The following is a 12083-nucleotide window of genomic DNA, read 5'->3' as shown; positions in this document are numbered from 1 at the left end:
TTTGGCTCTTCTTCTGCAGGGAAAGCAGGGTTGATTCTTCCATGATATCCTTTGGTGTCAGTTTCTGTGATACTTGTCTTGCAATAAGTGACATGGAACTTCTGAGTTTTGGTTGGTTGAACAACATTGTTCAGTAGATGTTTATTGTTTATTTAGGCATTATGGAGACATAGTACATACCAGATGAAATACAAAGCAGTAACTTTGAAACCTGAGCAGCAAAACGTGGCATCATCAACCCAAACCAGGCTTAAACCAGCCTCACCAAACCCAATCAAGACTCTCTGCTCACTGGGCTCAGCTCTCTGATCCTGGAATCCTCTACAATTGTAGCTAGATGCTGTGTCAGGCACTTTGCAGATTTGGCCAAAAGCTGATACACAGATGTAAGCTGGAACAACCAGTGGCTGAGGATGACCCACAGAGAATACTGAGAACTCTGGATTTAGTGGCCCTGGGTGTGGACCGCACAGTGAGTGTACGTGTGTATGTCCTGGCTGGTGAGTTGGTCAGCAATCAAGCAGGACCATCCTTTGTGATCTGCTTTTTGGTGGTCGGCCTATCTTTTGTGTTGGTTGGGCTGTGCTATGCAGAGTTTGGTGCCAGAGTTCCCCATTCTGGATCTGGATATCTTTGCACCTATGTCACTATAGGTGAGCTCTGGGCTTTCATCAGTTGCCGGAGCACCATTCTTTACATTTTTTTTTCTGGCATAGTCATTGTGGCCTGGGCCTGGACCTTAGCATTTGTGAACCTGCTTAGGAACCAGATCTCTTAGACCCTGTGTGAGAGCATTGAACCACATGTTCCCCAGGTCCTTGTAGAATATCCGGAAGACTTTGTTGTGGGTCTTATGTTCTTCCTCATAGACTTTTTGACTGTGAGGATTGGTCAGATTTTCCTGGTTGTCAAAGTGTTCGCTTTGGTAAAAATTTTAATGCTCAGTTTTGTAATAATCTCTGGCTTCATTAAGGGGGACCTACACAACTGGAAGCTGAAACAAGATGACTACATAAAGGCTGGACTCAATGACACCTCTAGCTTGGGCCCTCTGGGCTCTGGAAGATTTGTGCCTTTTGGCTTTGAGGGGATTCTCCGTGGAGGAGCTAACTGTTTCTATGCATTCATAGGTTTTGCTGTTATTGTTACCAGAGTTGAAGAAGCCCAGAATCCCCAGCATTCCATCCCCATGGGCATTGTGATTTCACAGTTCATCTGCTTTTTGGTGTATTTTGGTGTCTCTTTGGCACTTACACTTATGGTGCCTTACTACAAGTTTCAACCTGGGAGCACCTTGCCTGAGGCATTTCTCCTTACTGACTGTACCCCTGCCTACTATGTTGTAAATTTGGGATTCCTCTGTAGTCTTTCTTTCAGCATCTTTGCCTTTATGATCCCCATGTGTTCAGTGGTATATCAGATGGCACAGGATGGTGTCCTGTTCTCTTTCCTTAAAAGAATCCAAACCAGCACGTACACCTGCATTGTGACCACTGTGATCTTGAGCATTATTGCAGCCATCATGGCATTTTTCTTTGGACTCACTGATCTCTTGGACCTCAGGTTACTTGGGTCCTTGCTAGCTTACTCCCTGGTAGCTCTTAGTGTTCTCATCGTTAGGTATCATCCTGAGGTGAAGAAAGGGGGAAATGAAGCAGAGGTGCAGGAGGAGAATGGACCTGCAGCAGAGAAGCTGACTCTACAGGGACTACTTTTTCCAGGCAGCTCCACCCCCACTCCACTCTCTGGCCAGGTTGTCTATGTTTGCTCCTCACTGTTTGTTCTGCTGCTCACTCTTCTTTGCCTGGTGCTGGCCCAGTGGACAGTTCTGCTTTCTGGAGACCCAGTGTGGATTTCAGTGGTTGTGGTGCTCCTGGTGCTCATCACTGGGCTCACTGGGGTCATCTGGAGACAGCCTCAGAGCTCTAGTCCCCTTTACTTTAAGGTCCCTGCTCTGCCTCTGCTCCCACTACTGAGCATCTTCATGAATGTTTGCCTTATGGTGCAGATGACAGCTGCCACCTGGGCCCTATTTGCTGTCTGGATGTTGATTGGGTTTGCTATCTACTTTGCCTATGGGATCCAGCACAGCCTGGTCACCTAATCCCACTCAAGTCAGGACAAAAATATAGACCTTGAACTTAGTAGTGCAAGTACATATTTGGCTAGACATCATCACACCTGAATGCGGTCTTGTCCCTCTACACAATAGTGGGGAGTACTCTTGAACACATAGAAAGCTAGGTCTCCCATAGGATGTTTGTGGGGGAATCATAATAGAGCTCTGTTTTTATTGTGTAGTGAAGGATGTCTCTCTCTCTCTCTCTCTCTCTCTCTCTCTCTCTCTCTCTCCCTCCCTCCCTCCCTCCCTCCCTCCCTCCACTTGTCTACTTTGTAATTATATCTGTACTGCCTGGCTTTGAAGCAATTATATTTACAATACCTAGACAAAGTGTTTTGTTTTCTTTAGATAAATAGTCGGGATCATATGGTAGTTCTAGTTTTAATTTTTTGAGGAATTTCCATAGTGATTTCCATAGTGGCTACACCATTTTACATTCGCACACATAGTGCATGAGGATTCCTTTTACTCCATATCTTCACCAACACTTACTATTTATGTCTTTTTGATTTTAGCCATTTGGGCAGGTGGAAAGGGATATCTCATTATGGCTTTGATTTGCATTTCCCTGATGATTAGTGATGTTGAGCATCTTTTGATGTGTTGTTGACCATCTGTCTGTCTTCATTGGAAAATATTGATTCATTTCCTCTGCCCATTTTTAAATGGATTATGTACTTCTTCAGTTCTGAGTTGTGTAAGTTCTTTATGTATTTTTCATATTAACTCTTTATTGTATATACCATTTGCAAAATCTTCTCCCATCCAGCAAGTTTGCCTTTTCATTTTGTTGATGGTTTCCTTTGCTGTGAAGAAGTTTTAATTTACATGAAGTTGAAAAGATGTATGCACCACTATGTTATTGTAGCATTGTTGACAATGCCAGGATATGAAAGCAACCCACAAAAATATGGCTTTTTTACTCAGTCATAGAAAAGAATGAGATCTTGTCATTTGTAACAACATGGATGGACCTAGAGGGTATAATGCTAAGTAAAGTAAATCAGTCAGATAAAGACAAATACACCATATGATTTTACTCATATGTGGAAGTAAAATAATAAAAGAAATGAAGAAAGATAAAAAGAGACAAACAAACAAAAAACTAGACTCTTAAACACAAGGAAGAAACTGGTGTTTGCCAAAGGGGAGGTGAGTGGGAAGATGGGTGAAATAGATAAAGGGAATTAAGAATACATTTATCTTATTTTTTAATATGAAATTTATTGCCAAATTGGTTTCCATACAACACCCAGTGCTCATCCCAACAGGTGCGCTGCTTAATGCCCGTCACCCACTTTCCCCTCCCTCCCACTCCCCATCAACCCTCAGTTGATTCTCAGTTTTTAAGAGTCTCTTATGGTTTGCCTCCTTCCCTCTCTGTAACTGCTTTTTCCCCCTTCCCTTCCCCCATGGTCTTCGGTTAAGTTTCTCAGGATCCACATAAGAGTGAAAACATATGGTATCTGTCTTTCTCTGTATGACTTATTTCACTTAGCATAACACTCTACAGTTCCATCCATGTTGCTACAAAAGGCCATATTTCACTCTTTCTCGTTGCCAAGTAGTATTCCATTGTATATATACACCACAACTTCTTTATCCATCCAACTTCTTTGTCCATCAATTGACAGACATTTAAGCTCTTTCCATATTTGGCTATTGTTGAAAGTGCTGCTATAAACATTGGGGTACAACTGCCCCTATGCATCAGCACTCCTGTATCCCTTGGATAAAATCCTAGCAGTATTATTGCTGGGTCATAGGGTAGATCTATTTTTAATTTTTTGAGGAAACTCCACACTGTTTTCCAGAGTGGCTGCACCAGTTTGCATTCCTACCAACAGTGCAAGAGGGTTCCCGTTTCTCCACATCCTCTCCAGCATCTATAGTCTCCTGATTTGTTGATTTTAGCCCCACTCTGACTGGCATGAGGTGATATATCAGTGTGGTTTTGATTTGTAATTCCCCTGATGAGGAGTGACATGGAACATCTTTTCATGTGCCTGTTGGCCATCTGGATGTCTTCTTTAGAGAAGTATCTATTCATGTCTTCTGCCCATTTCTTCACTGGATTATTTGTTTTTCGGGTGTGGAGTTTGGTGAGTTCTTTATAGATTTTGGATACTAGCCCTTTATCTGATACGTCCTTTGCAAATATTTTTCCCATTCCGTTGGCTGCCTTTTAGTTTTGTTGATTGTTTGCTTTGCAGTGCAGAAGCTTTTTATCTTCATGAGGTCCCAATAGTTCATTTTTGCTTTTAATTCCCTTGCCTTTGGAGATGTGTCAAGTAAGAAATTGCTGCAACTGAGGTCAGAGAGGTTTTTCCCTGCTTTCTCCTCTAGGGTTTTGATAGTTTTCTGTCTCACATTCAGGTCCTTTATCCATTTTGAGATTATTTTTTGAATGGTGTCAGAAAGTGGTCTAGTTTCATCCTTCTGTATGTTGCTGTCCAGTTCTCCCAGCACCATTTGTTAAAGAGACTGTCTTTTTTTTCCATTAGATATTCTTTCCGGCTTTGTCAAAGATTAGTTCGCCGTACTTTTGTGGGTCCAATTCTGGAGTCTCCATTCTATTCCATTGGTCTATGTGTCTGTTTTTATGCCAATACCATGCTGTCTTGATGATTACAGCTTTGTAGTACAGGCTAAAGTCTGGGATTGTGATGCCTTCCGCTTTGATCTTCTTCTTCAATATTACTTTGGCATTTGGGGTCTTTTGTGGTTCCATACAGATTTTAGGATTGATTGTTCTAGCTTCAAGAAGAATGCTGGTGCAATTTTGATTGGGATTGCATTGAATGTGTAGAGTGCTTTGGGTAGTATTGACATTTTAACAATATTTATTCTTCCAATCCAGGAGCACGGAATAGTTTTCCATTTCTCTCTATCTTCAATTTCCTTCATAAGTTTTCTATAGTTTCCAGCATACAGATCTTTTACATCGTTGGTTAGGTTTATTCCTAGGTATCTTATGATTCTTGGTGCAATTGTGAATGGGATCAGTTTCTTTATTTGTCTTTCTGTTGCTTCATTATTAGTGTATAAGAATGCAACTGATTTCTGTACATTAATTTTGTATCCTGCGACTTTGCTGAATTCATGTATCAGTTCTAGCAGACTTTTGGTGGAGTTTATCGGGTTTTCCATGTATAGTATCATGTCATCTGAAAAAAGTGAAAGCTTAACTTCATCCTTGCCAGTTTTGATGCCTTTAATTTCCTTTTGTTGTCTGATTGCTGATGCTAGAACTTACCAACACTATGTTAAACAACAGTGGTGAGAGTGGACATCCTTGTCGTGTTCCTCATCTCAGGGCGAAAGCCCTCAGTTTTTCCCCATTGAGGATGATATTTGCTGTGGGCTTTTCATAAATGGCTTTTATGATGTTTAAGTATGTTCCTTCCATCCCGACTTCCTCAAGGGTTTTTATTAAGTAAAGATGCTGAATTTTGTCAAATGCTTTTTCTGCATCAATTGACAGGATCATATGGTTCTTTTCTTTTATTAATGTGATGTATCACATTGATTGATTTGTGAATGTTGAACCAGCCCTGCAGCCCAGGAATGAATCCCACTTGATCATGGCGAATAATTCTTTTTATATGCTGTTGAATTTGATTTGCTAGTATCTTGTTGAGAATTTTTGCATCCATATTCATCAGGGATATTGGCCTGTAGTTCTCTTTTTTTGCTGGGTCTCTGTCTGGTTTGGGAATCAAAGTAATGCTGGCTTCATAAAATGAGTCTGGAAGTTTTCCTTCCCTTTCTAATTTTTGGAACAGCTTGAGAAGGTTAAGTATTATCTCTGCTTTAAATGTCTGGTAGAATTCCCCTGGGAAGCCATCTGGTCCTGGACTCTTATTTGTTGGGAGATTTTTGATAATGATTCACTTCCTTCGCTGGTTATGAGTCTGTTCAAGTTTTATATTTCTTCCTCTTTGACTTTTGGAAGTGTGTGGGTGCTTAGGAATTTGTCCATTTCTTCCAACGTGTCCAGTTCGTTGGCATATAGTTTTTCATAGTGTTCCCTGATAATTGCTTGTATTTCTGAGGGATTGGTTGTAATAATTCCATTTTCATTCATGATTTTATCTATTTGTGTCCTCTCCCTTTCTTTTTGGGAATCCTGGCTAGAGGTTTATCAATTTTGTTTATTTTTTCAAAAAACCAACTCTTGGTTTCATTGATCTGCTCTAATGTTTGTTTGTTTGTTTGTTTGTTTTTTAGATTCTATATTGTTTATTTTTGCTCTGATCTTTATTATTTCTCTTCTTCTGCTGGGTTTGGGATGTCTTTGCTGTTCTGCTTCTATTTCCTTTAGAGGTACTGTTAGATTTTGTATTTGGGATTTTTCTTGTTTCTCGAATAGGCCTGGATTGCAGTGTGTTTCCCTCTCACACTGCCTTTGCTGCATCCCGAAGCGTTTGGATCGTTGTATTTTCATCTTCATTTGTTTCCACATTTCTTTTAATTTCTTCTTTAATTCCCTGGTTGACCCATGCATTCTTTAGTTGGATGTTCTTTAACCTCCATGCTGTTGGAAGTTTTCCAGACTTTTTTCTCTGGTTGATTTCAAGTTTCATAGCATTGTGGTCTGAAAGTGTATGCATGGTATGATCTCAATTATTTTATACTTATGAAGGGCTGTTTTGTGACCCAGTATGTGATCTGTCTTGGAGAATGTTCCATGTGCACTCGAGAAGAAAGTATATTCTGTTGCTTTGAGATGCAGAGTTCTAAATATATCTGTCAAGTCCATCTGATCCAATGTATCATTCAGGGCCCTTGCTTCTTTATTGATCCTGTGTCTAGATGATCTATCCGTTGTTGTAAGTGGGGTATTAAAGTCCTCTGCAATTACAACATTCTTATCAACAAGGTTGTTTATGTTTGTGATTCATTGTTTTACATATTTGGGGGCTGCCATATTCAGCGCATACACATTTATAATTGTTAGCTCTTTCTGATGGATAGACCCTGTAATTATTGTATAATGCCCTTCTTCATCTCTTGTTACAGCCTTTAATTTAAAGTCTAGTTTGTCTGATATAAGTATGGCTACTCCAGCTTTCTTTTAACTTCCAATAGCATGATAGATAGTTCTCTGTCCCCTCACTTTCAATATGAAGAGCAGTTGCATTAGGAAAGTCTTGGAATGAGAGAAAGGAGAAAGGAGAAAGGAGGAAGAAAGAAAGAAAGAAAGAAAGAAAGAAAGAAAGAAAGAAAGAAAGAAAGAAAGAAGAAAGAAAAATAGGCTTGGGAGTGGTAAGAAGAATCTGAGAATGGCACCTAGAGCTTTTACACCCACTAACCCTTTCCTTTCCTCGCTGTGTTTCCTGTTAGGATAATATATCCTGGTTGCTAGCTCAAGGGTAAAGGTCCCCCTTCTTACAAAGTCCTTGACCTCCTTGGTGATGCTGAGGGACTCCTCAGACTGTTGAGAAAGACTTACTTAGGTTACTATAAATTCCTCTACTTGAAGTTGCAGCACTCACCTCTCTTCAGCCTTCCCCCACCCATTAGAACCAGCTTCTCTGCAAGTGGTATCCTGCACAAGGGTAAAGGCTATGCTTCTGTTTCAACAGGAACTCTACCTCTCTGCTCCACAGTCCAGAGTTGTGTCTAGAGGACTCACACCGCTTTGTTTTGAGAGATGCTTGTTTGAGGAAGAATAACTATACCTCCTTCTAGTCACTCAGGGCATACACAAGACACATTTCTGACCCTCGGAGATGGACAGGCACTTTGGAGTAGTCGTACCTACAATGCCCTTGAAGTCAAACAGCCAAGTCCTTGTCCAAACTGAACAGAGTGAACACTGCTTGGAAAGGAAGTGAGATGGAGGCAGGGGAATAGGAAAACTGACTCGTGAACCCAGAGAGCCCAGATTTGTATCCAGTGCAGAGTTCATCATCTGTAAGCTGTATGAAGACTCTAGTTCCCAGCTGGAGGTCCTCTCTGGAGTCTTTTCCTCTTTTCCCCCTCACCAGGCCTGTCTCTTTCTATAACCACCTGCTGGAGTTGGGGATGATTTTCTCTACATTTAACTTCTTCTACTCTTGCTTCTTCAGTGTTTTGATTCTCCCCCTGCTACCTCTCCCTCTCTCCCCCCATCCTTGTCACTCCTCTCCTTCCCCTGACTGCTTAGTTCTTCTTGCCTTCTTTCTGTATCAATTCACTTCTCCGTTTCCTCTCAACCTTCTTCATCTATGATTCCAACTTTCCACAGATGGGGAGATGAAATTTAATGGCAGCATCTGAGGGAGTGGGCTTTGGACACAGTAAGAGGCATAGTGGTCAGACATCAGGAAGAACCCAATAGGCACTAACAAAGCAGCCTAAATGCCTCCTAACCTGTCTTCCCTAATAGATGGAGCTGATGTACAAGGGACAGACTGAAATATAATTGCTTTAGACTGAGGGGGTTAAGAAGTCTGCTTTGCCTGATGTCTAGCCTTAACAATATCCTAATTATGAGGAATCACCAGCAAGTGGGAGAAGACTCCTCTGGGGATATGGGTGTCCCCAAGTGCACACTTGATCCAGTCAAAAGGAAAGTGGGACAACCACTACTTTCACAAGTTCATAGTTAACCCGATGGAGTGGGTTAAGCTCTGGCTTTTAGGAGCAATTTTATTATCCCAGCCATATAGAACTGTTCAAGGTGATAGTTGAATTACACAATTGTCAGGATTCCATCCTATTGTTTAGTTGTTCAAGTAATCATATGCCCATGGGATCCTGTTTTTCTCCCCACAGAGTAAGTAACAAGCATGAGGATTGTACATACATGAGCTATTGTGGCAATTTCTCTGATGTTTACCTCAAGTTATCTAGATTAGGAAAACAACAAATATTCAAAGACAATTAACCAGAACTAGAATTTAACATACACAAAAGCGTGTTATTGAAACATAATTTTCCTTTAAAATCACACTCATTTCCAAAGAGAGCCAAATGAAGAATGTTTTATTTGAAAAACAAGTCCAATTTTAACAAAATTGGCCTAATTATTTATATAAGCTGGGCAAGAACTATGACTGACTTTATATATTCTTTCAAACTTGCTTTGCTGGAACTTTTCATAAGGAATCACTAGATTGAATTTTACTTTTAAATTTGTATTAATTTTCCTATTTCTTTTTAAAAATTTTTTTATTTAAATTCCAGTTAGTGAACATACAGTGTAATAATAGTTTCAGGTATAGAATTTAGTGATTCAACCTTTAACATATAATACCCAGTGATCATCATGACAAGTGCACTCCTTAATCCTTATCACCTATTTAACTCATTCCCTCATCCTCCTCCTTTCTGGTAAGCATCAGTTTGTTCTCAATAGTTAAGAGTCTGTTTCTTGGCTTTCCTCTCTTTTCCCCCCTATGTTCATTTGTTTTGGTTCTTAAATTCTGCATTTGAGTGAAATCATATGGTATTTGTCTTTCTCTGAATGACTTGCCACTTTGCATGATACTCTCTGGATTAAACTTTTCATAGCCTCTCTAGGCCAGAAGCCAAGCCAAATACCTACCATCACACTTGCCTGCAATACCTATAGACTAAGGTGAATTTCTGTTCTGGAGGTCTTTCAAATATCCTGAGATTACCTGCACCTGCCAGGAAGTGATATTATTTACTTGGCAAGTAATATCAACCCCAACCTGGTAAGGCTGTTGGGAAGTCTGTAAGAAAAGGATCTGACCAACATTTCCAAGGGGCTTTATTGGCTCTATAAAGTCAACCTAAGTTCCTTAACGCTGTTGGTCATATCTGAATCTACGCATGTCTATCTCAAATATGACATTCCAGTCAGAGCCTTGGCAAGGTAACCAATGTTTCCAATGGTGTACTGTTACAAGGAGAACAGATTCTTATTGAACTTATGCAAACAAGAGCAATTGCCATGGAAGAAAGAATACTCACCAAGAGTCTCTGAACTCTGGATGGTTTCAGGCAGAGAGAAAAGTTAAATGTTTCAATTTGTTCATTAAGGAATATTTTATCATGTTTCTATCAGGCATAGCTATCTTAAAAGAAAGTTTACTTAAATCTGGAAAGCCCAATATTAGAGAACAGGCAATGTTTAAACAAGAATCCTAAAAACTATAATCATCCTCCATTCATTCAGTTCTATGTTACTAATTCTCATTCTGATTGCAGCTTTTCCATTAGTTCCAGAAATTCTTACCCAGTTTAGTTTTTATGATTTTAAAGAAACCAAAATGCTTTATTTATCAAAATTCTTCCCATAAGTCTCCTTGAGGATGAAAAATATTTTGCAAGGGTAACAGAAAAATAACTGTAAATGACAAAAGATTCAAAAATGGACATGCAAGATATGATGAGAGTTCACTATAATTCATTTAACAAGGAAATCTGCTTATTTCTGTGTCACATAACATTTCATGATTAGAATGGCAAGTGATGACCCTATACCAGGACATATTAAAACTTCAGGAATTCCATATATTTTCTAGAACAGTCTAGTATATGCCCATACAGTACAACCTAAAAATGTTTATCATCATTGTGTTTGACAATGCTTCCCATGCAATTTAACATATCACATAAACAAGTCCAAGTAGTCAAAAAGATTTCATTTAGAATTCAAATCTTTGGTATTTTGTTCAAACCTCAGAAAGTTCTAAAGCACACACCTAAATAGGATTACAGAGCATTTCAAAACTACATATTTAATTGTCTATCTAACCAAACTGACAGTAAGAAGTTCTACAGAAGGTTATAGTGTTGTTAGATAAACTTAGCCCCTTTACTTTGAGAACTTTTACTTCTCTTAAGCAATCAAAGAATGATAAATACCAAACAGAAACTTTCGTTTTCTGGGCAAAGAACAGAAACAAATCCTTTGCTTACAATTTCTTCTTCCCTGTCTGCAGCTTGGAGGAGCCTCTGAAAACACAGGGAAAGAGGAAATTGTGAACAGAAGTTCCTCTTGTAGCTCAGGAAGTAGGAAGAGAGGGGCAGGGGTTGTGGGACTTTGAGGGGTAGAGAGATGTGTGTGCTGAGGGTGAGTGTATACACAGCACGGCATTTGTGGTATACATGTCTGTGCTCTGTGGTTAACAGTTCTTTGTGCACCAGTGATGTATGTAAACATATATCACATGGGTAGCTTTTCCAGGTTTTTTAAACCACAGTTTGTGAGCAGACTTCCCACTGGGAAGCCTATGAAGTATGCTTTTCTATTAGGAGCAGTAGTCAGCACAAAATGGGAGGACCCCTGTATTGGGAATCAAGAAAACGTGGGTTCCAGTTATGGCTCTAGTTATCAGCTGGGACCCTATAAAGCATCACTTATTTGACCTTGGATGTCATCTGCTGTCCAGCCTTAAAGGAAAACCACACAAACCTTATGAGTCTGCAGCCCTAGTGCTGGGATCAGAAAAGGGAAGGGCGCTGGAGTGAGTGATGGCATTTCAGAGGCCAAAGGGAATAAGGGATGCCAGTGGAAAGGGGTGCAGGAAGGGTTTCCTGAATTCGAAAATTCATGGGTTCTTGCTGGAGCTAAAGACTCCCCCAGCCTGGAGAGCCCAGCCCTATTTCAGTACCAAGGGCCTAGGGCTGACTCTGCAGGGAGAGCCGTTCTCTGCCGCCCTCTTGTGGCCGCCATTTGCTTCGCAGGTTCCCCTCAAGTCCACCGGGCACGTCTCTCACCCCCTGGTAGAAATTTCTTACATCTCAAAGAGTCATCATTGGTTGTCCAAGAGCAACTTTCCCCAGTCTGCTCTGGTTTTAGAAGGTACATAGGACGTTGTTAAGGCTGGGGTAGTCTTCCTGAGATTTAACTCTATTTGCTGTTGCCTGAAGTTTTGAGTTCTGGTTTTGGGGATGGGGTGCAGACAAGGTCCTGGGATCAAGATATTGAGCAAAGAGAGTAATTTCTCTTCCATCTTAGGTTCCATCTACAACCTCCACTTCCAAGGCTCATCCCAAGTAT

The 12083-nt window shown here is 40.3% G+C and overlaps 1 protein-coding gene across 1 annotated transcript; it reads left to right on the top strand.

The window, feature by feature from the left end:
* The first annotated feature begins 337 nt into the window (after positions 1–337).
* LOC125169839 (cationic amino acid transporter 3-like) lies at positions 338–2104 on the top strand. The gene is given in 1 exon segment (XM_047865619.1): positions 338–2104. A coding segment is annotated over 1 exon segment (1767 nt).
* Positions 2105–12083: the final 9979 nt, after the last annotated feature.

The sequence above is a fragment of the Prionailurus viverrinus genome, chromosome B4 (assembly GCF_022837055.1).
Source record: "Prionailurus viverrinus isolate Anna chromosome B4, UM_Priviv_1.0, whole genome shotgun sequence".
In the NCBI taxonomy this organism is placed as follows: Eukaryota; Metazoa; Chordata; class Mammalia; order Carnivora; family Felidae; genus Prionailurus; species Prionailurus viverrinus.
This window is presented reverse-complemented; position numbering and strand designations above follow the sequence as displayed.